Source organism: Equus przewalskii, chromosome 13 (assembly GCF_037783145.1).
Source record: "Equus przewalskii isolate Varuska chromosome 13, EquPr2, whole genome shotgun sequence".
Lineage (NCBI taxonomy): Eukaryota > Metazoa > Chordata > Mammalia > Perissodactyla > Equidae > Equus > Equus przewalskii.
Window position 1 is genome coordinate 84,076,398 of NC_091843.1, and position 25,651 is coordinate 84,102,048.

General features: G+C 42.1%; 1 protein-coding gene across 23 annotated transcripts in view; it reads right to left on the bottom strand.

Moving 5' to 3' along the window:
- The window catches only part of RASGRF2 (Ras protein specific guanine nucleotide releasing factor 2), a 215,255-nt gene extending 191,649 nt beyond the window's left edge, over window positions 1–23,606 (bottom strand). For 8 of the 23 annotated variants that reach the window (XM_070571497.1, XM_070571496.1, XM_070571499.1 and 5 more), the window contains exon 1: window positions 21,085–21,510. In XM_070571497.1, coding sequence (XP_070427598.1) covers window positions 21,085–21,372 — 288 coding nt within the window. In that variant the 5' untranslated portion in view covers window positions 21,373–21,510. Of the gene's footprint in view, window positions 1–17,333; window positions 17,527–20,669; window positions 21,512–22,602 lie in introns of those variants that run through there. The other 15 variants (XM_070571517.1, XM_070571515.1, XM_070571513.1 and 12 more) reach the window with 11 other exon arrangements.
- Window positions 23,607–25,651: the final 2,045 nt, after the last annotated feature.

A 25,651-nucleotide genomic window follows, 5' to 3' on the forward strand; every position in this document is an offset into this window, starting at 1 on the left:
GTGGTCGATGAGCTCCGAGTTTAGGAGAAGACAGGTGCATACACAGATTGTAACCGCAATGGTCCCACTACTGTAAGAGGTGTGTATGAGCTGGTTGGTGCACAGAGGAGAATTATACTGCCTGACTGGGACAGAGGTCACATTTGACTCCATAATGTCCTAGTAATCTAAGGGACCTATCACCAATTTTTTAAACAATATACACAACTGCCAGTGACATTTCTCATTAACTTAGCTGAAGCTACACATAAATTGTCTAAAATATATAATATCAGATATATAATATGTAATGGATTCTGTGAAACTGTGTTTACTCCTGTGAATGCTAGAGGTAAATCCCATCTGTAGAGCTCTGCTTCAAGCTGGGCTCACCTCTGAACTCCCACGATGGAAGTCGTTTTCTGACCTTTTCAAGTTTCAACTGTTAAACTGATTCTCAGCATTGAATTTCACCACGGAAATAAACAAAACACCAAAAAATAGCCAAAGACCTACTGGGGTCAAGCACACACTCTGTGTTTACCTGCCCCAAGAAAAACCTTTGCTTTGTACCCAGCATTCTCTTCAGACTACTTTTGGTGGCCTTAGTCCACTTTCAAACAATTTTTCCATTAATTGGCAGGAGTACCCATGGTACTCCACCCCCTCCACATCCTTCCTGTGCTGGTCACTTAAAAATAACTAGCCATGAAGCATTTTAAAATTTCAGGAAGTTATTTTAGTGGGAAAATCACTGACCATCACAATTATGGTAGAGAACCCAGGGCAGATCTCAGAAGATTTTCAAATAAGAACTTTAGGTTTTAGACAGTACAAATTTCTTTACTCCCTACCAATGACTACTTACCTTCCTATCAGAACAATTTGTTTGTAATATGTGACTAATCTGGGAGAAAATGCTTTCTATCTAATATCCCTCATTATGTGACAATAAAATCTATCTTTATGAATTCCCATGTCACATAAATACGTTCACTTGGAATTTTGAACTTTTCTTGTTTCCAAGGAGCTATTTCATACATCAGTTATTAAGTGGTGAAATGACTATTTTAATTAATTATATAGGATAGACAAGTCTATTACAGAAAATTAGACCATGTAAATAGGCATGAAAGAAATTAAAATAATTTTTATAACTTTAATAACTCTTTGCCATCATTTGTATTGGCAATATAATTATGTAGACATTCCATAATTTAAATAATCAATCATTATAGTTGGGCATCGAGGTTGTTCCCAATTTTTCATTTCCAATGCCAATGCTATAATGAGCATCCTTATACACACATCTTTGCACACTCATCCAATTGTTTCCTTAGAACAGAATCCTAGTGGAGTTGCTGAATCAGAGCAGACATGATAAGATCATGATTTTTACATCACAGGAAATATATAGCTGATAGATTATTTAAAATGTACATAATGAGAAGAATAAAGGAATAGCTGATTTAAAATAAAACACAAAATAATAAATATATCTGTATTTGAAAAACACAAAGTTATATATCTTTATTTAAAGGTAAGAGTTGGGGCTGGCCCTGTGGCACAGCAGTTAAGTTCGCATGTTCAGCTTCAGTGGCCGCGGGTTCGCTGGTTCGGATCCCAGGTGTGGACCTACCCAAGTGCCCTCAGCTGGAGACATTCTCAGGACAAAGAGCGACTGGCCCAAGGGTCAGCTGTAACCCAGATCCCAGAGAGCTCCCGCCTCCCCACAAGGTCATCACAACTGGGGCAGGTGCCAGAAAAGAGGAGACTCAGTGACTGGGATCCTTAGACAGAGGCTCCACCACTCAGGGTCCTGCATTTGCCATGGCCGAGACCCAACATGTTGGTCGTGACCAGAGCGGGCCAGAGGGGGAACAGGGGCCAAGGCAGGTGCTGCAGCTTGGTCTCTGCAGCTCACCGTGCCAGCCCCCCCGGTTCTAAAATAGACTACCAAGTCAGGGAGGACTAACAAAGCCATTTGCACAGTAAAGGCGCTGAGATATCTGCTTCAGTTTGGGTAACTCTGCCTTTCCCCACACTTTTCTGGTGCAAACTCATTTTAACAAATAACACACATCAAGGCAGACAAGTGGATATTCCCCACAACATGTGGCTCACTTTGAGAGATGCTGGTCTAAGCTAATTTTGTAAAGCCCTGTCTGACATCAGGAAAAATTCCTCATGGTAAACCCTATTAATAATAGACATAAATCCCAAGGTTCCTTCATAGGCTCTGTCTTTCCTTGTTGCAATTTCCCCGACATCATGCCAGATTATCTTTTCAACTCAGCCCTCCCTCTCTCCTCTCTGCACTGGTGTCCCGCCACAGCCCTCCATGACTCGAGAGCCAATGGATGTGGTCTGCCTTGTCTGGCTTTCCGGTCTTGCATAAATGTTACTTCCAACTTGAACCTAACCGTCCCCAGCATCAGCCAAAATGAGCTTAGCTCTTCCTTCTTCCTACCCATTAAACTTGGTTCCTCTGTCAAGGGCCAAGGACTCTAAATGCTCCTGCAACCCCTCCTGACCACAAAGCCAGGAAGGTCTTCCTCGTGCCCTGACCATGTACAGCCTCTACTGAGCCTCACGCATCATCAGAGAACTCCTTCAACACACCACCTCATCCCCTCCCTAGGTCCACACTTTCAGGACAGTAGAGACCAGCCCTTACATTTCTTTCACAATACAGTGCTTTGCGGCAAATGCTCAAAACCAGCTTAGTGAGTAAATGAAGGGATGAAGCGGCCAGGCTCTACGAAGCGGGATCTGGGCCATGAGCACAGTCAGGCCTGCTAAAAGACACCAGACGTGAGGCTACACATTAAGACCTTCACAGGCAGAAAAGCCACACTAATTCCTGCCATGACTCATTACATTAGGGATGGGTCACATCACTGTAGCACTCCCTGGCTAGTGAATTAATTCACGGTCAGACTTCTACTTCTCTTTATAACACACTTGATCCTTGACATAGTTGTTCTCCAAAGACAAATTTAATACATTGTAATTTTCCATTGAAACTAGATCATTTGCTGTAAAAAGTCACTTTTTAGTATGAGAAAGGAACTGTCTGGGATACTTCCCAAATAGGAGGTTAGTTACTAAAGTACCACAACATACACACACACACACACACACACGTGCACTTAAGCCTCAGCAACAACAAACAACAACTCTTATTGCAAGAAAGTCTCTTTCTAGCTCAGCTGTACCACACGGACTGCTGAGAACACCATTGAAGAGTCTAACCAGCATTTTGTTAATTTTTTCAAAATATCAAGAAGTACAGGTACTATAATTTCCAAGGCAAATCACGACTCTTTGACCTGAAAACTCAAATGCTTTTATGGGACTGTAGAGATAAAATATTGTAAATCAAGACCATCCTGGAAAACTTGGAACCCATTCTATGATATCAATTAAGCAGTGAGAAGCCAAATAGTATTATTAACAACAACAACAATAAGCCTTAGTAAAATCTAAAATAGAAGGTTTTCACTTCCTAAGAGAGACAGTGTAAATAACCAGTATTGGTGTATTGGGACTACAGTAACACCACTGATACATAAAGACACAGCTCCAAAACCTTTAAGTGACTTTTAGACAAATGTGCAAAAGAGATTACAAGGTATCTAGAAAATGCTTGCCTGGGTTTTACTGTGATGCCATTAGCAGCAATCCTGAGGAATTTGGGAACTGGGCTCACAGAGGGTGTGGCAAGTGGACTCTCTGGAAGCATCTCACTTTGCTAGCCAACAAGGCTGCCAAGAGAAAAGCTGACAGACTTTCCTCCCTTACTCAAAGTGACAGAGAGTCTCCAAATAAACCTGCCTTCCAGGACCCTAAAATAATCTTCAAATAAAATGTTTTGTCTAAACATCAAAGCTAGAAAGCCTATTTATTGAAATGCACAGCGGGGCTTAAGTTTTAAAATAGAAGACGACATAAGAAGTTCAGTAGTATTCTTTTGGGAGTCCTATCTGTGGCCGAAATTACTCTCTTTATCAAAAGCCACAGGGAGAGCCATGACAGGGAGGGCTGGTGGGGCCCAGGGACACAATGTTCCCAGTGGAAAGGATAACAATAAACCCAAGGAGGCAGGGCAGCTGTTAGCAACATTAAAGGTAGGAAAGAATGAGCATCATAACTCAGGAGAGTTTAATTGTTTTGTTTTGGTCTTTTTAAATCACAAAAGGCAACACAATCAAATTTAAGGATGGGCTAAAATTACGAAACAGCTAAATTCGCCATTCTCTAACCACAACGGAAGATTATGAAAAATGAAAACCTACTGCCAAAAAGTAGATCATGTTGCAGTTGTATGAAGAAGCAGCATCTTGAATTTTAGTGACCAAAGATCTTGTGGCCCAAGGGGGCTGCAGGAAGAGATCAAAACCAACCAAGGTAAAGATCGGCTGGTACTAACATCTGCCATCTTTCCAAGCAGGTTTTTCAGAACAAGCACTTCAAAAGCCAAGCACTGAATTTTCTTCTTTCTCACATGGTCTTGATAGTCCTTATCCTTATACTTAGTTATTACCAAAGGTCAAAGGCCCATAGTATATGACGCAATATAGACATTGATATATCTCTATGCTCTTACAAATACATACACAGCAAAGAGCTTTGAAAACACAAATAAATGGCACATATCTTAGTCTGGAAGCTACTACTTTTCTGTTTCTGTGATGGTACGTAAAATGCAACATAAGTCAGCAAAAGTTTACAGGAAAAGAATTAACATATCAATCATATGTGCACATATTGAAAACACATCCTAATTTCTGAAAATGTAAAACACTGTAATCCAAGTATACTTAAAATCACTGGAATATGGTAAATTTAGGCATTTCTACTTTGGCGATTCAAATGGAGCTCATTGATCATGGTCGCAGGCACTCTAAGCATGACAAATATCACCCCTAGGGAGAGTAAATTCCACCAAAAAGCATTCATAGTCTGGTTTTATTTCCAGAAATTAGATTACCATATTTGGCCATATTTATTTCTGTATTTTATTCACAGATGAGATTGTACTTTCATTTCAGAAATCTATGTTTTATGTTGTGTTTTCAACCAGTTACAAAACTACCTTGAAATGAGTTGTTGATTAGAGAGAACAGTTTTTAATTAAGGTGGAGAAGTTGGGGAAAATACCCCTTTCCCACAATAAAATGGCTAAAAGGGTGCCTCTCACTTCCCGCTTGTTTGTTTACTTATTTGCATGTGCCTCAATGTGCCCTCACAATTCAATCACAAACATCAGCCTGATGGCACTGCAGTGTCACTTACAACAGCAAAGCAAAACTTTATAATATTAAAACAACCCAAATATCCAACAGGAGGAGAATGGTTATTGCTCATCTGTGTGGTAGAAAGAATGCTGTACAGCCATTAAAAATAACATTTTCAAAGAATATTTACTGACAAAATGCTCAGAATATAATGTTCAATAAAAAAATCAAGATCCAAAACTCTACACACAATATGATCCTAAGTGTGCCCCCTTTAAAAATGTCTATTTATCTATCATATGCATACACAGAAAAAAACCTTGAAGGAAATCCTCCAACAATTTAATACATACTTTTCTCTGAGGGATAGCATTTCAGGAGATTTTAATTTTCTTATTTTATAGTTCACTGTGATTTTCAAATTTCACACAATAAACATTATCCTTTTTTGAGAATAAATTTAAAATTTAATAATGTGTCTAAAAAAGTTATAAATTTAAAGAAAACACAAGAATACAGTTATTAAGAAATCAGATGGATAAAATATGTGAATGCATTTTGAAAGCTAAATAGAACTATACATATATATTATTTAATTTTTAATATTAATAATTATTATTATTTTAATTTCCATTGTAACTGCATAAAAATAGGTTAGACACTAGTTAAGGGAGAGGTCCATTTGGATTCATGAGCTTGTGTCTGAGATAACAAGACAAATTCAAGATCTCAAACTTCAGTCCTTTACGCTCACTTATTTATAAACAAACAAGCTCTATTTTTTGTCGCTAACCAAATGCTCAAGAAATTACAGAGTGCTGTAGTTATTTTTTCAAAGAACAGGAATAGGATGCAGGTATTTGACTGGTATCCACTTGGGGTACAATGGTGCCATACAACCAATCTATAAATAATTCGTGCAATTGGAAAATATACACTATCTATACCCATTCACTGATCTCCTTTTTTTCCCTCCAGCTTTATTGAGATATAACTGAAAAATAACATTGTGTAAGTTTAAACTGTACAATGTGATGATGTGACATACTATATATTGTGAAATGATTAACATGATAAGGTTAGTTAACAAATCCATCACTTCTACTGTGTGTGTGTGTGTGTGTGGTGAGAACATTTAAGGTCTACTCTCCTAGCAAATTTCAAGTGTACAATACAGTATTGTTAACTATATTATAACTATATGTCACCATGTTGTACATTAGATCCCCAGAAACATTACTTTTATAAATAAAAAACTGCTTTAAAAAATGTTCTGTTGGGGCCAGCCCGGTGGCACAGCAGGTAAATTCACATGTTCTGCTTCAGCGGCCCAGGATTTGCCAGTTTGGATTCCAGGTGCAGACCTACGCACCATTTGTCAAGCCACGCTGTGACAGGCATCCCACATATAAAGTAGAGGAACATGGGCACAGATGCTAGCTCATCTTCCTCAGCAAAAAAGAAAGAGGAGGATTAGCAGCAGATGTTGCTCAGGGCTAATCTTCCTCAAAAAAAAAAAAAATTCTCTTAATATGGCAGTTTATACCAAAAGAGAGAAAAATGAGTAAGCTGTGGATTTATTTACTTTTCAATATACATCTTAAACACTCTGTAAAAATACTAACTTTTAAAGCACAAACATCAATTTAGCTGCATTTTTCTTCTGAAAAAATTACTTACTAATCTCACTTTAATATATTTAATATTTATTACAGTCAGAAGAATCTATACAACAGAAAGGATTTAAATGACAAAGAAAAACCTCTTCATTGATCTATCCTTTTATGTAATATTCTCTTGTACTTAGTAAAAGCAACCATCCAGCTATTTCTTAAGGAATTTGTCAGCCACTAAATATTCTCCACAGAATTTGTGAGGGATCAGAATTTGCCACCCCAAAATGTGTCTCTTTAGCTTTATTATTTTTAAGAACAAAATACTCAGAAAGAAACTTTGACCTCCCCCCAACTGCCTAAAAGAATTTAAGATAGAAGGGCTGCTCTGGGAAGCTGCTAATACCACAAGATGACTATAGAATAAAATAAACTAGGTGCAGTAGACAGAGAGGAAACTAGCAAGGCCCATTTAATCAAAGTCCTCTCCATGTCCCATTGTCTTTGCAAGGCATGGCAAACATTTGTTCACCAAACACTTGCTTTTCTATCTCCACATGAATTGCCTTCCTCCTTGTTGAAGTCCCAAACCACTAGCCCCAACATCCTCCTTTGTCTTTAGCTGAAGATGGTATTTAAGGTGGTGGCTTCAGCCATTCTGGTAAGTTACTCAGTTTTCGTGGGTTTCTCCCATGGCTACATGTTACAAAACTTTGTTTAATTTTCTCCTGCTATTCTGTCTCAAGTCAATTTAATTATTAGACCAGCCAAAAGAACCTAAAAAGGGCAGAGGAAAATTTCTTCCTCCCCCACAAACTTAAAAACCTTGGACTCATAGAGATGCCTACAAACTAGTCAGGGAAGCTCTCCGGTTCTCAAAATGCATCATAAGTGGACAAAATACACATGTGTAGTAAGCAAACTTTCAAATGATCTGCTGTTTAAATCACCCTAACTCAAAGGAAAATACATAATTGTGAAGAATTTAAAATAATATTCTTCTAGCATTTTAGTTTACAAAACACTTTTCACATAGATTACCAACATCCCCACTTTCTTTACAAGGTAGGAATTATCATGCCCATTTTCCAGATGAGGAAATGGCTAAGCTTGATAAGCCACAGCTTGTTAAAGGTGGACCTAGAACTTTTTTTAAGATTGGCCCTGAGCTAACATCTGCTGCCAATCTTTTCTTTTTCTTCTTCTCCCCAAAGCTCCTCAGTACCTAGTTGTATATTCTAGTTGTAGGTCCTTCTAGTTCTGCTATGTGGGACGCCACCTCAGCGTGGCTTGATGAGCGGTGCTAGGTCTGTGCCCAGGATCCAAATCAGCGAAATTCTGGGCCGCCGAAGCGGAGTGTACAAACTTAACCACTCGGCCGTGGGGCCAGCCCCTGGACCTAGAACTTGAACTCAGGAACCCTGCCTCAATACACTGGGCACTCTGTACCATTCAACCAGATGGAACGCCACTGCACCTTCAGTGTTATCAGACCACGACATTCACAGGTGAGCAGGAGGGAAGATGGTCTCAGCTCAAACTGGCATGCTGCAAATGAACTTTTATAATAACATTCACAGGTGAAAATGACAGCTAAGGCACTACAATCACAGGATGCTACTGTTCAACCATTTGACGGCACAATTCCAGAGATAACAAGTGAAACTTGCCAACAAAACACATACAAGAAGATACTTTGGCCGAGAACAGAAAGATTGTCTGCACATATAAATGCCCCTTCTCAGTCAATTACATTTATGTTGATGGTTCAGGTTGCAAGTATCATTCTCGGTTGCCCAATGTTTCAGACAATGTATTTGCTGCTCTGGGTCAGGGAAGACTATAACCTAGTTAGACCTAGTGGCCAAAATGTGGTAGCATAAATCAAGGCACTGAGGATGTGGACTCACATCAAAATATAAGAAATCTTCTCAGAGTAAAGAGCCATAGCACAGAAAAGGTCTGGAACCGCAGGGAGGGCTGTGTCTTCTGCATCTTCAGTGCTGGACCCCTCGTGGTGCTAGGCAGACACCAAGAAGAAAGCCCGTGCTGGAAGTCAGCAGCACAAGAGAAAGACAAGGATGCTCTGGAGGCAGACTGATCTGTGCCCCAACACTCCTCTCCCCACCACGTCCCAGCTCTCGGGCCCCCAGCACAGCGCCAAGCACACAGAGATTACAGAGGGTATGTAAACTGGTTCTAGTGCTTCCCTTACATAAATATGGGCCCATAGCTTTGCTTTGTTGACTTACTTTCATGAATCTGGGGAGGAAACAATAACCAGACTTATGGGCTTTATGAATGTGGCCAAATGAACTGAGAAGTTTTCCACTCAAACTGTGAACGTACCAAGACAGAGAAGAACGAGACTGAAGACAAAACATTTCCCTTCCAGATTATACATTTCTAGCTCCCAGCTGAGGGCCAAGCTCAACAAACATTAAGTTACTAAATTAGGCTCTATTAACCAAGTTTGCCGCCTATTAAGGTTTGCCTTGGGTGAATTACTAAACCATGCTAAGCCACGGGATCCCTATCTGCAGAATAAAGAGGACTCTGTCATCCCAGGATGATTGTAAAGATTAAAAGAGCTAATACATGTGATGTGCCTGGCTCTTGAACCCAAAATTAGCACTCAATAAACAGTAGCTCTTACAATTGTATAATACAAAACAATGTTCATAAAAAACTAACAAGTTAGTATCCTAAATGAAACAGTCTTATTTTATTTTGCTTTACTTTCTAAGAAGAAAGGGCTGACTTACGCTTGGAGAAAGATGATTGCTTTAAATTAAATGCTCATCAACTAAGATAGATAGATGATAGATTGATGGTAGCTTTGATTGATAGATAGACAGATACATAGACAGACAGACAGACAGGCAGACATCAGTTATGAGAAAACTATCTAAGAAAGTTTAAATTAAATCCACTGTGTAAGGAATAAAATGGGACTTACACCTCGGTACTCTCAAAATATATACCTCACCACTCAGTAGTAGGATAAAGATAAACATCTGTAAAAAAATCTTATGACTACAAAATATTTTTGTCTTATTTTGTTCAAAAACACCACATTCAAAGATGTTCAGAATTAAATTGATAAAATAAGGATTAGCTGTGATTTGATTTCTTAGTAGTTTATCATTACTGAATTAGTAGTAATTCACAGATAAATTTCCAGAAAAAAATAACACCTCCACTGTTTTGAAAGGAGTTTCACTCATTTTTAGACTCACTATTAAAACTCACTGCTGGGGCCGGCCCCGTGGCATAGTGGTTCTTGCACTCCGCTTTAGCGGCCCAGGGTTCACCAGTTGGGATCCTGGGCACAGACCCACGCATCGCTTATCAAACCATGCTGTCGAAGGCGTCCCACATATAAAGTAGAGGAAGGTGGGCACATATGTTAGCTCAGGGCCAATCTTCCTCAGCAAAAAGAGGAGGATTGGCAGCAGATGTTAGCTCAGGGCCAAATCTTCCTCAAAAAAAAAAAAAAAAAAACTCACTGCTGAGTAGTGATGGCCAAGTAGCTTGTTACGGACCTCCCTCCCACCTTGCATACACTAAGAACAATTTGAAAAGCTGGACACACACACAAAATAATCCATTTGAAAGTCTCAGTGAGCTAACAAGACAGCCAGGACCTAAGAAGTAAAGACATCTTAGAGAAAGGACGTAAACTAGTGAGTTTGATAGTCTTTGAAGCTGTTTCTCTCAAGGAATTTGCCAGTTTCTAGGTGGTACAGAGCCAAGAGGCTAACAGGCCAAGCAGAAAGCAGCAGCTAAGAGGCTGGAAACCAGCGTTGAGTTTTTGGCAGTCTGAGGGGGTTGGGGGGAGGCCAAGGAGGAGGGAGTTGTGCAAACACCCAGATTTCCAGATAAGACCCTGGAAAGGCTATACTTTAGAAATTAGGGCAAGCTGGAAATAGGCAAGTTCTTCACAAAGCCCAAAAACTAGCTTTCACCTGCTCAATCCCAGAATGGATTAAAATAACATAACTCCACACCAATGCCTGCAAGAAAGCAAAGTAAATCTCTGAGGGAAAATAAAATCATGCAGAGCCTCAAGTTATCGCTTTGATTTTTCATACACAATGTCCAGCATTCAAACAAATTACAAGGCGTGCAGACAACTATTAGCGTACTGCTGAGTCCTTGCTGAAACTGACCCATAGAGGCCTTGTAACTCTCCAGCCTGAAATTCCCATTTAAGGATGAATCAACTCAGACTTATGAGCTAACAAGGCAGGAAGGGCCAAAACCTTGCTTGTCAAATGGAAAAGGTATATTCAAGAACGTAGCTGGTCTGGCCCCTGGAGCATCTCAGTTTTACCTTAAAAAAAAAGTAACAAGTTACAAGCAACTTTATCTGCCCTACTAACTAAAGCAAAGCCACACTGACTCAACGGGGCCCTCGATTCACAGATTCCCTAAATGGCTGGGCCTGGTTCACTGATGGTTTGGCTAAGGTGAAACCTAGTGGTATCCACCAAGGAGCTGTGGCTACTCAGCCACAGTGTCAGCCATGCAGAAGCAGAAGCAGATGCCGCTGAAGACGAAAGAGACCCTTCTTTGGAAACAGGAACCCGGGAACAAACCACGTCTGCCGACTGAACTGTCGGGAACACTCACATAGGTGCCCACAGGAAGGGGTGCTTCTCTGCTGGGACCGACTGAAATCAAGCTGCTGTTGGAGCCCGACTCTGTCTCTAATGCAGAGGCTACCACTGCAGGGCAGACTTGTGACTCCTGCCTAAAGCTGACCCATTGGTCTCACAACGGGAGGGGCCACGTCACCAGGCGTATTACCCCCTCCCACTCCCGGCAGATTGGCTACATCAGACCTTTGAACCCCTCTCGGCTATCAGTGCTGCCTCACCACTGTTGATACTTTTTCACGTTACTGATCAGCTGTTTCCAGCCACACCATTGTGGCCCGTGAAACTGATCTGAGTATTCGACAACGGACTGACTGTCTAGCTCTCTCTCCCTCATTCCCTCCTGGTCCATACACTTTAGGAGGCCATTTGATCACTGAATGCAGGTGTTCCCAGAAATGGGCCATCCCTTCATGGCCACTTCCCGAATAATGATCAGGACAAAAGGGGGGAGGAGGATAGGGAATGATACAGATCTATTTTGACAACTGAGGGTTCTGTCTTCACCTCTGCTGGCAGGAGGCATTTTTCCCTCCCTAACAGCACCTCCAGGCCAGCCTCGTTGACACACTCTCCAAGTAGCAGCATAGCTAAGAGGGCATCAGGGATTCAAGTTTAACTCTGGTTAAGTTCTATAAAAGTGTCCTTGTCCCTTGTGCACCTGACCCTTCCAGATGAAAAGTATAGGTGTGACTAGGGGGTGATTAGAAAAATCGTGAAGTTAGAGCTGCTGGGATGGGACATCCAGGTTTCGTGGATAATATTGCCATGAACATTCTTGTACAAGTCTTTGGTGCATATAAATGTACGCGTTTCTAGAGGAAGGGCAACAACCCAGCAGCTTGGGAGGGAAGACCTCAGACCCCAGTATGGTGAAAATATTAACTAGCTTGATGAATACACAAGATACGTCAATAATAACACCTACCACACCCACCAAACTTTCCATGAAACTCCCTCACCCATGGCCCCTGCTGTGTGACAACCAGCCCATGGACTGGTCAGAGATGGGAGTTTTGTCTAGCTCCAGAATGTGAACCAAGATTCTCTCTCCCAAGATACAAGCCTGAATATACTGAGTGAATAAGAGATGTTGCAGTGAGAACTGAAGCAGAAAAAAACAAAGAGAACAGGGCCACAATATGTTGAGTCAGGACCACGAGGGGCATGGCAGCCTGAAGTTAGGGGAAACAGAATAAGTAGGTCACAATAAAGGCAGCGCGAGACTCATCCTTATATTGCCTAACAATATTCCCACTGTCCCCGTGCCACACACAGAAGCGACCATTATTCAAGACAACTTGAGTTCATATCTCTCCCTTGCAATCAAAAGGGCTTAAAGCAAATAATCATACAACAGAAACCGATTACCCCAAGAAAAGTTTAGCAACACTAGAAAAAGCACACTACACACTTGATTAATGAAATCTTAGCAAATGCCTTAAAATAACTTCGACTAGCTGCTGGGTTTCAAAATTGATTTTGCAAGATGGATGAAACATTGGTTTATGGATGACGTCCCAACTGTTGCAAAACTATGCAAAATACGGAGTGACAAGAAGCATTAATGGCATCAGAGAGGAAGCACTCATTTTTGACTCTAAATAAGACTCTTCCAGCTGCACAGCTGGAAGAATTTGGTAAATGGACTTCAATAAAGAAAAGAAGATTCTTCAGTGAGAGAATCATCAATAATATAATTTCCCCTAGAGTGAGATCAGATCATGAAAATACCTTCACACCATGATCATGGTTAAACAACCGAGCACAGATTTCTTTTCTTTAGGATTTAACGTGCTGGAACTTACTTAAAAGCTAATTCTGCCACCTTTACAATTACTTATAATGTATATATACGTTCCTTTATAATGATATCAAAGAAACAAAAGGATGATGAGCATTATAACACACACCGAAACACAAACACATTACAAATTCTTTCCAAGATCATTCTCTTCAGAGCTACACGTAGTGCAACCTTCAGTGCCAAACAAGGGATGCCAAAAAGGAAAAACTTCCCTATTTACAAGTGAAATAATACGATGTCTGGGACTTTCTTTAAAATAGTCTAGAAACAAAAAAAAGCAAGCACGCATACAGGGCAACAGAGAGAACAGGAGAGCAGAAGGTTGAAGACCGCTGAAGCTGGTGATGGGTATTGGTGTTGCCTGAACTATTCTATTTTGTGCATGTTAAATTAAAAGTGTTTTTTTAAGAGGAAGGAAGGAAAAAACTTCCTAAGTGACCCTAGTAATGAAAACAAAAAGAAGGTCAAAGAAGAATTATACTAGAGAGGAGGTAATAAAAATACGAGCTGATGGGGTCAGCCCCAGGGCCGAGTGGTTGGGTTCGCTCACTCCACTTCAGCGACCCAGGGTTTCGCTGGTTCGAATCCTGGGCGCAGACATGGCACTGTTCGTCAGTCAGGCCAGGCTGAGGCGGCGTCCCACATGCCACAGCTGGAAGGACCCACAACTAAAAATATACAACTGTGCACTGCGGGGCTTTGAGGAGAAAAAGGAAAAATAAAATCTTTAAAAAAATAAAAAATACGAGCTGATAAATGCACCGACAGTTCGTGAGCCAGGCCCTGTGTGAAGAGCTCGGCAGGGACCATTGCCCGTGCATCTCACAACAGCCCAGCGAAGTAGGTGGGCTCCTGATCCCCGTCTTGGGGCAGGGGTCCAGGCTTAGAAAGAGAAATTGCTCAAGATGAGTATCTGGTAAGGAGCTGAGTCAAGACTGAAACCCCCATAGTTTAACCCCTGAACTGAACCACACACAGTACTACAACCTGACCTGGAAAGTGATATTCTTAAAGTTAAAGGAAAGAGAATTCATATTGGACACGAGCGGCCTCTGATTCCTATGTATCATGACTTCTGTGACGAGTTACAATGCTATACAATGAGCCCTAGGCCAGGTTATCACCTCCCCATTCCCACATCACTAGCCCCAGGAAACCTCCTCGCCTTCCCGTTGTCCCTCTATTTGATAGCACCAACCCTACAGTTTACATTAGTCACACGAATGGCATGGACCCATAACTTCAGTTCAGGAAATGAATCACGCATTGTCCAAATTAAATCAGACAACGACTAAAACACTTCAGGAACCTGAAAAGAACGCAAAGTACCAGTTACCAGAGTCCCTCAGATCCTTGCTCTTTCCGTCATCAGAGGTCTCTGCCATGTCATGCTGGTAAGGATGGGAAGAGCTAATAAAAGAAATTGAGGCCTACATTTTAAAAAATAAAGCACCAGGGCCGGCCCAGTGGCATAGTGGTTGAGTTGGCATGCTTCATTTCAGCCTGGGCTTGCAGGTTTGAATCCTGGCCTCAACCCAGCACCACTCGCCACGCCAGCTGTGGCGGCATCCCACATAAAGTAGAGGAAGATGGGCACAGATGTTTGCTCAGGGCCAATCTTCCTCACAAAAGAAAAAAATAAATAAATAAAGCATCAAAAGATCGATAAATTTTATTTTTAGGCATAGCTTTTTTTAACATCGCTTTATTTGTATCTTCTCAGATCTTATGAGAATTCTAACTTCGATAACTTACTCTACTCTGATGCTGTAAGTTAACTTCTATAGGACTCACCAACTTTCTGTCTCATTTCTTCCTTTACAGCTCAAAAAGAAAAGAAATATTATTTAAACTTGTTACTTTTTTTCTGCCTTCTCCTTAAAAGTATATTTGGGGCATTTTGCATTCACTGTGAGGAATTGTAGGAAAAATTATTTGAATCCTTATTTTTCATTGAATCCTAAGTTTTTCAAGTACCAACAAAAAGGAAAACTGAGGACATGTACCTTCTGCATCTCTGTTCCACCTACTGATACCAATGTTTTCAGCAAATAAAAAAAAGAAAAACTTGCTACTGTTTTTTCCCCTAAATATACACACAATCATATTTGAATCCTTGGGTAAAAATGCTAAAATATACCCTGGGGTGGAGCCAAAATAATGTTTTATAACTTCTCAATCAGCTAAAATTAGAAAATTACACCAATGGAAATATAATGAGTAATTCTGGAATAATGGTTAATTTTTAGAATAATGGCCAAATGTATAAGATAACCAAACATTTCCCACAGTGTTATATTGATACCTAACAAATACCATCTTTAGTTTCATTTAAATATTAACTAAGATTTTATTATATACAGTCTTAAACTAAGGTAAACTAATTTCAGAGAGTAATTTATACTGTGATTAACTTAACAGAAGCATTTCACATCCTTAGTCCTGAAAAATAAAACTCCCCAGATTGTAGACAGATTGGATTTCCAACTCATGAAATGATAATGATACAAATAAAACCTGTAAATTCAAACATATATAACTGCACAACAAATATTTAATGACAGAAGATAAACTCAACACACACACACACATATCCCTTTCTTGTTGGACAAACAAATAGGCACAAAAACATAAAGTTACTTTAAAATTGGGAAAATTAGGATTTAAGACCTGAGTAAATCCATATTGTTTTGCCAATCTGGCTTATTTCATTACAAAATAATCTTAAAGACTATATTCCTCTATTCCACAAAATTAAAATTATATTGACTGTAGCATGGATGTTTAATAAAAAATATGGACAAAATCAACTTAAATATATAATCTGCCTTAAACAAACAGCATATCAACAATTGTTTTAACAGACTATTAGCATTTGCTCGCTGAAAGCAGAAACATTTGGTTATCACACATGCTTTAGGACTTACCATCACCCTGTGAAAGGAAAATATCTCTAATTTTTAATTAAAGGAAAAAAATTATGCTATCACACTACAAATATTTTCCATCATTTAATAGTGCGTTTAGGTATCATTTTTTAAAACCCATGGAAAAAATACTTGTCACAATAAAATGCATTTTTACATCTGTCACATCAAAGATGTATTCTTCTATGTTGAATTCTTAACAATAAGTACAGTAATATAAATAGTAAGGTTTAGTGTAGCCAAAATTAAACTAAATTTTTCTAATCCATAAATTATTTTTCTCCATTAACTTTAAATGGAAGAACAATTACAAAGTTCAAGGAATAAATCATTTCTCTTCCTTAAATTATATTTTTAAACTTTTTATAAGATTTAGCACATATTTTTAGTCCATTTACCCTTTATTTGTGTTAACGAGCAAAAGTTGAACAAAAATATTGATCTGGTTGTGGGACATCAATTAAAGATGAACTAGAATGAAATCCACAATCCAGAACCAACTCCTCTGCTTGCAGTCAAGTTAGGGAGGCGAGCATGACTGACTAGCAATGAGGTGACAGGGGAAATCCCATAACCTTTCACCTCTGTAAAATTAAATCAACATGTTTAATTCAGCACAAATATGACAATCATCTACTACTTCAAACCTCCAGAACTAAGGAGATATTTTCCCCAAAAAACAACTGAAATCAGGCTGAACACAACACTTGACACTACCAGGAAAACAGGGATGAAGATGGCTTTGTTCCTAAACGTCTCTCCTGCTAGTCGGCAGGACAGATACGGCCACTTAAACTGACCAGACTAGCTGAGGTGTGTCCTTGCACCCTAACTACAAGTATTTTTAAAGATCCCTATTGAAGGAAATGAATGTTTAAAAATAAATTTCGTTTTTCTTTGAAAATGTAATGGTCTGCAGTCGTATTTATCAAGAATTGCAACTGCCCTGTAAACCGTTTTCTAAGAGAAATAAGAATAAACAAAACAGTGATTCACACACTACAACCCCAACCCCCATCCCACCCAGATTTCAAATTTCCTGAAGCTCAGGGGCCTTAAATGGCCTCCTTAGTAAGGCACTCTTCACGGTTATTCGGTCGTCATACCTGGAGCTGGACTTTGAGCATCTCCCTAGAACTCTGAGCCTCACTGTTGGCACAGGTGAAAATGAAAAAGTAGCACCGATCTCCAAGAGCCAAAGTAGATTCAAATTAGACGAGATAAAGGAGGCTAACACTGACCGGGCATACAGAAGGTAGCCACCAAATGCAAATCCCCTTCGCCCGTAAACACTGTCACCTGGAATGAAAGGTAAGTTTTTCATTTTCCATAAATGGAGCTTTTTTAGAAAGAAGAATCAGCAACTCACATTTGGAGAAGAGGAACACCATTTAAAAAAATTTTTAACTGAACTTATTTCAATTGTATCACCAATTATGATCTCTAAGAAGCAGCCACTATGGAAGGCTGAAAAGACAGCCTTGCCATCTCCCAAGGATTTACCAACGTGAAATCTCAGGACACTGTCGAAAAAATGGATCAACGCAAATATTCCTTCAACCTAGGCATATTTGGAAAGTGGAAAACACCTTTCTTTCTTCTTCTTAACTGGAAACAGTTTAAGACAAAGAAGTAAAACCAAAGAAAAACGTTTTTTCTTTTGTCAACCAACTAGAATTAGTCTTCTTTTTATTTCTTTTCTTTTTTAAGGAAGATTGGGCCTGAGCTAACATCTGTTGCCAATCTTCCTCTCTTTTTCTCTCCCCAAAGCCCCAGTACATAGTTGTATACCCTAGTTGCAGGTCATTCTGGTTCTTCTCTGTGGGATGTCTCCACAGCAAGGCTTGATGAGCAGTGCTAGATCTGGCGCCCAGGATCCAAACCAGCGAAGCCCGGGCCTCAGTAGCACAGCGTGCAAACTTAACCACTTGGCCACAGGGCAGCCCCTAGAAGTATTATTTAGACGAAGCAAACCAATGCCTCTTTTCTTCTTATAACTTACCTAAAAACACAATTTATTGGAATTTTAAGATTATTTGAAGGAGAGGTAGAACTTAAACTGGCAAGAATGATTATAGGCATCTTACGATAAGGATTACATCAACTATAGTAACTGTCAATGACATTACGGTACGCCGCCCTCCAGACAATGATATTGCTATAGGTTTGGCACCTGCTGACATAACTGATTTATCAGGAGGTCCACTTCAATCACCGCTTGTCCTTAGCTTTTCGGATGCAGTATTTATTACAGAGACTACTAACTTCTAAATCTTGTGAAATTGTCTTTCATATCCTCTACACAGCAAAAAGCTCGCACTGTCTGTTATAACCTTAGAAATAGGAGATGTCATTATTGGAACGTGGAAATCATCTTAGCCAGACTCTTAATCTTTCCATATTAAGAAACAAATTTCATTAAGAGAAAAAAAAATGGAAACATTAAGAGATTAGCCTACAGAAGTCACACAGAAATGGTAGAGGAAACCTATTCTGCCTCCCTAAGTCCTGCTTCAAGCCTTGACCTCCAGCTATGTTTACGAGGTCGCTGGAGATACTTATGAGGAAAGTCCCAGAAGCATCTGTGGAGAAGCAGACCGTGAGACGGTCCCTGCTCAGTGCCTCACATCCGCCCCCAGCCCAGCCAGTTTCACGGGTCCACCACTTCCGGTGATAGAGAGGATCTGAGCACATCAGTAACACAAATTTTCGGGAAGGGGACCCACTGCATAAACTGTAGATTTAAGGTACAACGTTTCTTTTTGATCTTGTCTTCGAGGTTTCTTCTTAATTCTTCAAACACACCAGACAGGCAGTGCTGGAGAAAAGCATCAGTCAGCTGAGCTAACCCAAGTCACAGAAGTGTGTCTAACAAAAGACAAAATTTGACAGGTTTCCCCATCCACCTCCTAATCCATTTAAAAATGCTTGTTCTCAACATCTCAGTTTTATCTACCACCACCGAAGGTTCTAATTTGTAACCTCATAGAGATGTATAAAATGACTGAGAAATACTCCTAACTTGTATGATGACAAACAGAGAAAAATTTTTTTCATAAGATGACCTGTTTAGGACTTCCATTAGAAAGTGGCACGTAAGTCAAACTATTTGGAGGTTACATTTCTCTATAAAAGTGTGGTCTAAAGAAAACTGTCCTGAAGATAAGAGTCTGGATATTTTCCAAGTAGAAAAATGTTGGTTGTCATATAATGTTAACTGGTCAGACAGCCATATACGTTGCAACAGATGACAACTCCCCGCTCCCAGCTCAAAAAAAAAGTGGTTCTCTCCTGATACTAGTATAAATACAAAGAGAAAAAATAATTTGGAATTGTCAATGACACATATTCAGAGAAATTGCACATACCCTATTTTATTGTAGAAATAATAACACTTAAAAATCGATTAGTTTTGACTTCTGTGGGGCTTTGGAACACATAACTTAAAAAAAATCTCACCAATAGAAAATGGAAAAAAAATAGATCCTGAAAAAAATCTGTTTCCTCAAAACCCCTCTCCTGCTCTCAATTTAAATTCTAAACAGCATGGCAAAACTTAACCTTATACTCCCAGTATCTATATCTACAAAATTGGAAATCAGTTTTTCAAATAACCCTCAACACACCCTCAAAAACCAAAGGGCACGTGTTTTAAATTTCAGATCTACAAGCGTTATACCAAGATTTATCAGTTGTCTGTTAATGATTTATAGTGAAACCAAAGTGAAAAAGAAATCAAACTTCTAGCTGATCTAGTTTTAACTCCTCTTAATTTTACACGCTGTTTTATAAGCCCCAAGGGGTTATTTAGGCGTCTTATTCATCGTTCCATCGCTAGCGCCTCCCCCAGCCGCCCTCGTTGGTTTGCAACAGAAGCTGTTTGGTCTGACTTGCACGGAAAACTCAGCTGTGAAATATTTTTATGCAACAGCAAAGACAATCGGCCTCTTTTTTTCAAGGCAGAGATCTAGAAGCGAAGTGAGAACATTTGGGAGCATAAAATTAGTCTGCTTTAACTTTAATAACCAAATGGTGATTGAAAAAAATACAGATTTCGCGTTTGCCGGAATGAGGGGCGGGAGTTACTAAATCTAGAGGGTTTTTTCCTCCCTGAGTACGCACATAGCAAAACTAATAAAATTATGACTGGGAGTAAAAAGGTCACATTCATTTTCAAAGCAGTCATTTAAAAGTACACAGAAGCGTTCTTTAAAAATGCCCACATGTTTAAACACAGCAGGAATGTGGCCACCAAATATTAATTCTGAGGGAAATGGATACACATTTACCTTGCTAATTAGACCCAGCAGGTCAAATGTTAGCAAGGTAAACTGACATAAAGCACAAAAACAGATTAAAAACGGCCAACAGAAAGTGCCTGTCCGTCCCGGGAGCCCCGCTCATTCCATGCACAGCAAGCAGGCAAAGAAACATACACGCACCCGCCGGGTAAGGGAGAAACCAAACTTTTCCAAATAAGTTAGTTCCGTCTTGACAATCTAAATCCAACAGGTGTCAGCACACGTCACCACACTAAATCCTTCCAAACAAGGTCTAGAGAAGCAATGGATGGTTAGCAATGAAGCCGACCCGGTCCGACCCGACCTGATCGCTTTCACGGTTGTGAAAGAAATAAAGCCGAGCCTCTATTCCAACTGATCACAAGGAGATGGGGGAAAGGGGATGGAGATGCAGAGGCGCGTGGAGATGTCCTGCCACTGAGGCCGCAGGGGGATCTCGGATCTCGGAGCACGGTCCCTACGTTAGGTCGAGCCCTGGACCTGTGGGGTTAGAACAGCTAAGAAGCGCAGCGGCCGGAGGCAGGGGGACGGGGGAGTGAGGGCGGGCGCGTGGTACCTGCTTGTCCAGCGCTTCCCGGGCGCTGCCCGGCCCGGCCCCGGCCCTGGGCGGCGCGGGCGCGCGCTCGCAGCTGCAGCCCTCCAGGAGGTACATGCCCGCCGGGCGGCCGCTCTGCTCGCCCTCGAAGTAGAAGAGCACATTCTGGTAGAGCGCGAACCACTTCTCGTGCCAGCGGCTCGCCTCCGCTGCCTTCTTGCTCAGGAAGCCGCGCTTGGTGCCCTCCTTGCGGGCCAGGAAGGCCAGGTACAGGGCGTGCCCCTCGTTGTAGCGCACGCTCTTCTGCATGGTGAGGGCGCGGGGGGCTCAGCGCTGCCTCGCCGCCATCCCCGGCCGGCTCCCCGAGGGCGCGCCCGCCGCGGCCGCCGGCCCAAGGGCGCCCCCTGGCCTGACGCAGCGCCCAGGGCAGCCCGCCGGCCTCCGGGGCGCGGCGCGGCGCTGCGGGGTCCGAGGGGCGCCGGGCTGCGGCCAGGGCACGGGCTCGGCCCGCCCGTCGCCCTCCGGGCCGAGCCGAGCCCAGGAGCCCCCGGCGCCCGCGTGGAGGGAGGCCGGGGAGGGCGCGGGGCCGGCCGCCGCTTCGCGCAAAGTTGCGGGAGCCGGAGCCCCCGCGGCGGGCCGGGGCGCGCGACGCGCGTCTGCCGGATGAGGACTGTCCTCGGGCAACTCGCTCCGGGAGACAGAAGGTAAACCGTCACGTGGGAGATCAGCTGTAATCGGCTTCAGACCGACTTAAAGGGCAGAGTCGGCGAGGCGGCCGTGACGGCGGCGCAGCCCGCTCCCCCGGCGCGCCGCCCGCCCTCGCCCGCCGGCCCGGCCGCCGCTCTGCGCCCCGGAGCGCGGAGGTGGGCGCGCGGCGACGGCACCCAGCCTCTCCCACCGCGCGGCCGCACACAGGCAGTGCACACACAGGCTCACATTCGCACAAATACACACTCGCGCAACGCTCACACTCATACAGACAAGAGGATGCATACACACAGTCACAAACGCACACTCATACACGCAGATACATTCACGCAAATACACTCACACAACGCAATGCTTATACACAAAATTCTGCGCTCACATTTATACAAATACATCCACAATGTGCACTCCTACACACAAAAATACAAACCCATATACAAATACACACTTCCACAGGCAACTACGCACGCACACTGATAAGCTCACCCAAACACACGTTTACACACAAACCATACACTCAGCCAAATTCACACAAGCACACAACATAGACACATGCACACAACAACACTCATACAAACTACACACAAATACACACCCATACGCAACACATTTATACTCACACATTCACGGTCAAACACATTCACACAGGCAAATAGTCATACACAAACATACACACAAGAACACACATACACGCATGAGCACAAATGCACAAACACATTCACTCAAATATATAAATACAGACTCATACACAAGCATTTGCAAACATACGAATACACATTCATGCAAATTCTTACACTTTCACGAACCCACTCACACATACAACACACTCACCTGCCACATCCACGCACTCACACCATCCCTGAATGCGTTTCCATGGCAGTGGGTGGAGTCCCAGGATGGCTTTGCATAACCGGCAATCTTGACTTTTCCGCGCGTACTTGCACAGTTGCATTTAAAGCTGGAGGCGAGGGTTAGTGAGAGCCGTTCCCCCGTTCCCAGGAAGGGATCAGATGCTGCTGGTTCCCTCTCAACGACCGAGATTTTTCAGGATTAAGATAAAAGAAACTAATTTTAAGCATGGAGTTTTCAACCGGAAAAAATACCCAAATAAGAGAGACAGGCTGCCCCCGGCAGAATCTATCCCAGGGGCCATGCTGTCAGAGGTTCAGCAGATACCCGTGCGGGAACTGGGAGTCATTTGATTAACAAATCGCAGGTACGGCCAGACAACCAAGACCCCTGCTATAAAATGTAAGCGGAAGAGAACTGATGTGCCCAACAGCAGTAGGAGAAAGCTCGTGAAATCCCCAGGGAGTGCCCGGTTCTGATAATGCTGTCTACGGGTTTTTTTTTTTATTCCCCTTAGTCACTTATAAAAGTGGTTTGCCATAAACTGTTTACTGTTAAAAATAAAAAATAATAATAAAATCCTTTTCTGGGCCATGAATCGGCGACAATACACCTGTCTTGTCCCACTAGTTGTGTGTTCATAAAGTGGTAGCCCTGGGCTTCTGCCTGTTCCGTAAGTGGTGTTTTTGCAGAATATTTTAACACTGCTTCGCTGAGCAGCTGAGCATTTTTCCTTTTTACCTAAAAAAAAAAAAAAAACCACTTTCCCTATTAAGAGCTATATGATAGGGAAATTGCCATTTGAAATTGCAGTGTGAGAACAGCGGCCATTTCTCTTTACATATTTTTTAATATCTAAGGGACAGTGCTGTGCTGATTTGGGTTAACCCAGATGGGAGCTGGCATTGTTCTTTAGAGCAGATACAAGGATAGAGACAATAAGTAAATGCGGACAAGCTTTTGAGCCAGCTTCTAGATGCAGAGGAGATGGCAGTAGCCTCAGGAGGCCTTTTATTTCCTTCTCTGTGGTCCAATCCCAGCTCTGAAAACCGCAAGCGAGTTGACACCTGCATAATTGATGAGCTCCATTTTTGAGCGGAAACCATTAAGGATGCGAATTCAGTACCAAAACAGTTTTGCGATGAGTATTCAAATCTTCTAACCACTTGTGTTTTTTCGGATGTGAAACGTTCTTTTCCCCAATAAGCAAATGTCTCTGGAGCTGAGGCTAATTTCAGTGCTGACTTATCCTTCCTGACTACTCAAACGTCCTTTTGATTTCAACCACAGGAAGTATTCTTCTCAGCCCCTTGTTTGTCATCGCTTCCTACCGTGGAAGGTGGTGCAGCCGTCCTAGGCCCCCTGACAGTGAGAGAGAGGAGCTTGGTTTCCTCTGAAGTTTGGCTGGTGACCATTGTGGGTTTTAATTATGGAAATTCACTGCCAGAGCTATTTCTTGATCACCTGTGTACGTCCTCAACACTACATTTAGGTGACGCGGAGGACACAGAGAAAACACAGTGCCTCTGCCCCTGGGGCTCTCAGTCGACCGGGAACAGGCTGCTTCTTCCTGATTGCCTGCTTCCCCCAAGCATGGCTGCCTCCCCAATTTCTGCAACAGCCAGGAGAACTCAGATGCAGGAGGCACACGAGTGATGCATAAATATTTTCTAAATTAATTTAATATTTGAATTGTTAAAGAGGGCACACACATTTGCAAATATTAGATCATTCTGCAAGATTGTAAGAGGTGGAACCAACCAGAAATCCCTCGACTATCTCGACACTATCTCCTGTGAGTGTCTGATGGGCATGTGGGGGCCTCTAGCCTCCTTCATTCACATGGAAACTACAGCCTGGAATAGTGCCATCTGGAAACACAAAGACCCAGGAGGTTATTATGTAAATGAGGATGCTTTTTCCCCAGCTGATCAAACAGGTTGGCAAAAAGGACTATGTTCCAGGTGGGTGGGAACAAGCTCTTCTGTGAATTCATTGTTTTTCCCGCTTGCATTTCATGGACTCTTTCCTGAAGGGTGAGTTTAAGTTGATTTTCGGGGGCAGCAAAGCCTTTCTCACTGATAACGTTGAAAGTGTCCCCTTGCTTTTTTGTAGGCAAGTTGAGCAAAAAAAATGAGCGATGAACTGTCATATCTGGAAACTCTAATGACCACTTGTAGAGGGAGACATTATCCAGATAATCTGATAAAAAAAAAAAAAAAGGGAGGGAGGGAAGGAGGGAGAATGGGAGGGAAAGAAAATTTTATCTGAGTTGTCCAACTATTAAGGTTGAGGAGGTGGGGGCAGAGAGCTGATTCCACACGTGTAGCACCTAATCTAGAGCTTTTCAAAACCCCTAACTCCTGCATGAGAGACATTCCAGGAGAGGGCTCTGCGGCAAAATGCCGTCCAGGAGTTAGGAAGAGGAGGACGGCAGATAGTGAGGGTGCAGCTGGCGAGCAGGGAGGGCCTGGAGGGTGTGGTGTCCCAGAAGCTAAGTGAAGACAGTGTTTCGAGGAAAAGGGAGTGATCAGCTGTAGCAAATGCTGTTCTGATGTCAAGTTAGATGCAGACTGAGAAGTGCCCGTTGAGCTTGACAATACGAGGATTGTTGGTGACTGTGACAGCCGTGGTTTCAGTGGTTCACACACACATTATATGTATTACACTCAAAATCCAGGATGAAAACAAAAATATTAGAGAAAACTGTATCAATGAACTTACATGTTCTGGACTTGGAAGCTCAAGACTTTGATCATCTCACTCTGAGCGGAGCCAGCTGTTAGCCCCTACAGGGAAGTGCCAGGGACATTCTGACACGGGTCAGGTCATCAGGTGCCCCTGGACCACATGCACCTGGGTGAGAAGTTCTGCCAGGTTTGGGGAAGACCCACTGCTGCAGAAGAATCTCCTAAGGGGAAAGACCCCTGGTTAAAACCTTGTCAAGGTCACACAACCAGTACTATAAGCCCTTGAATCCACATCTTGTCACGGTCACTGCCCATCCAAATGGTCACACAATGTGGCTTTC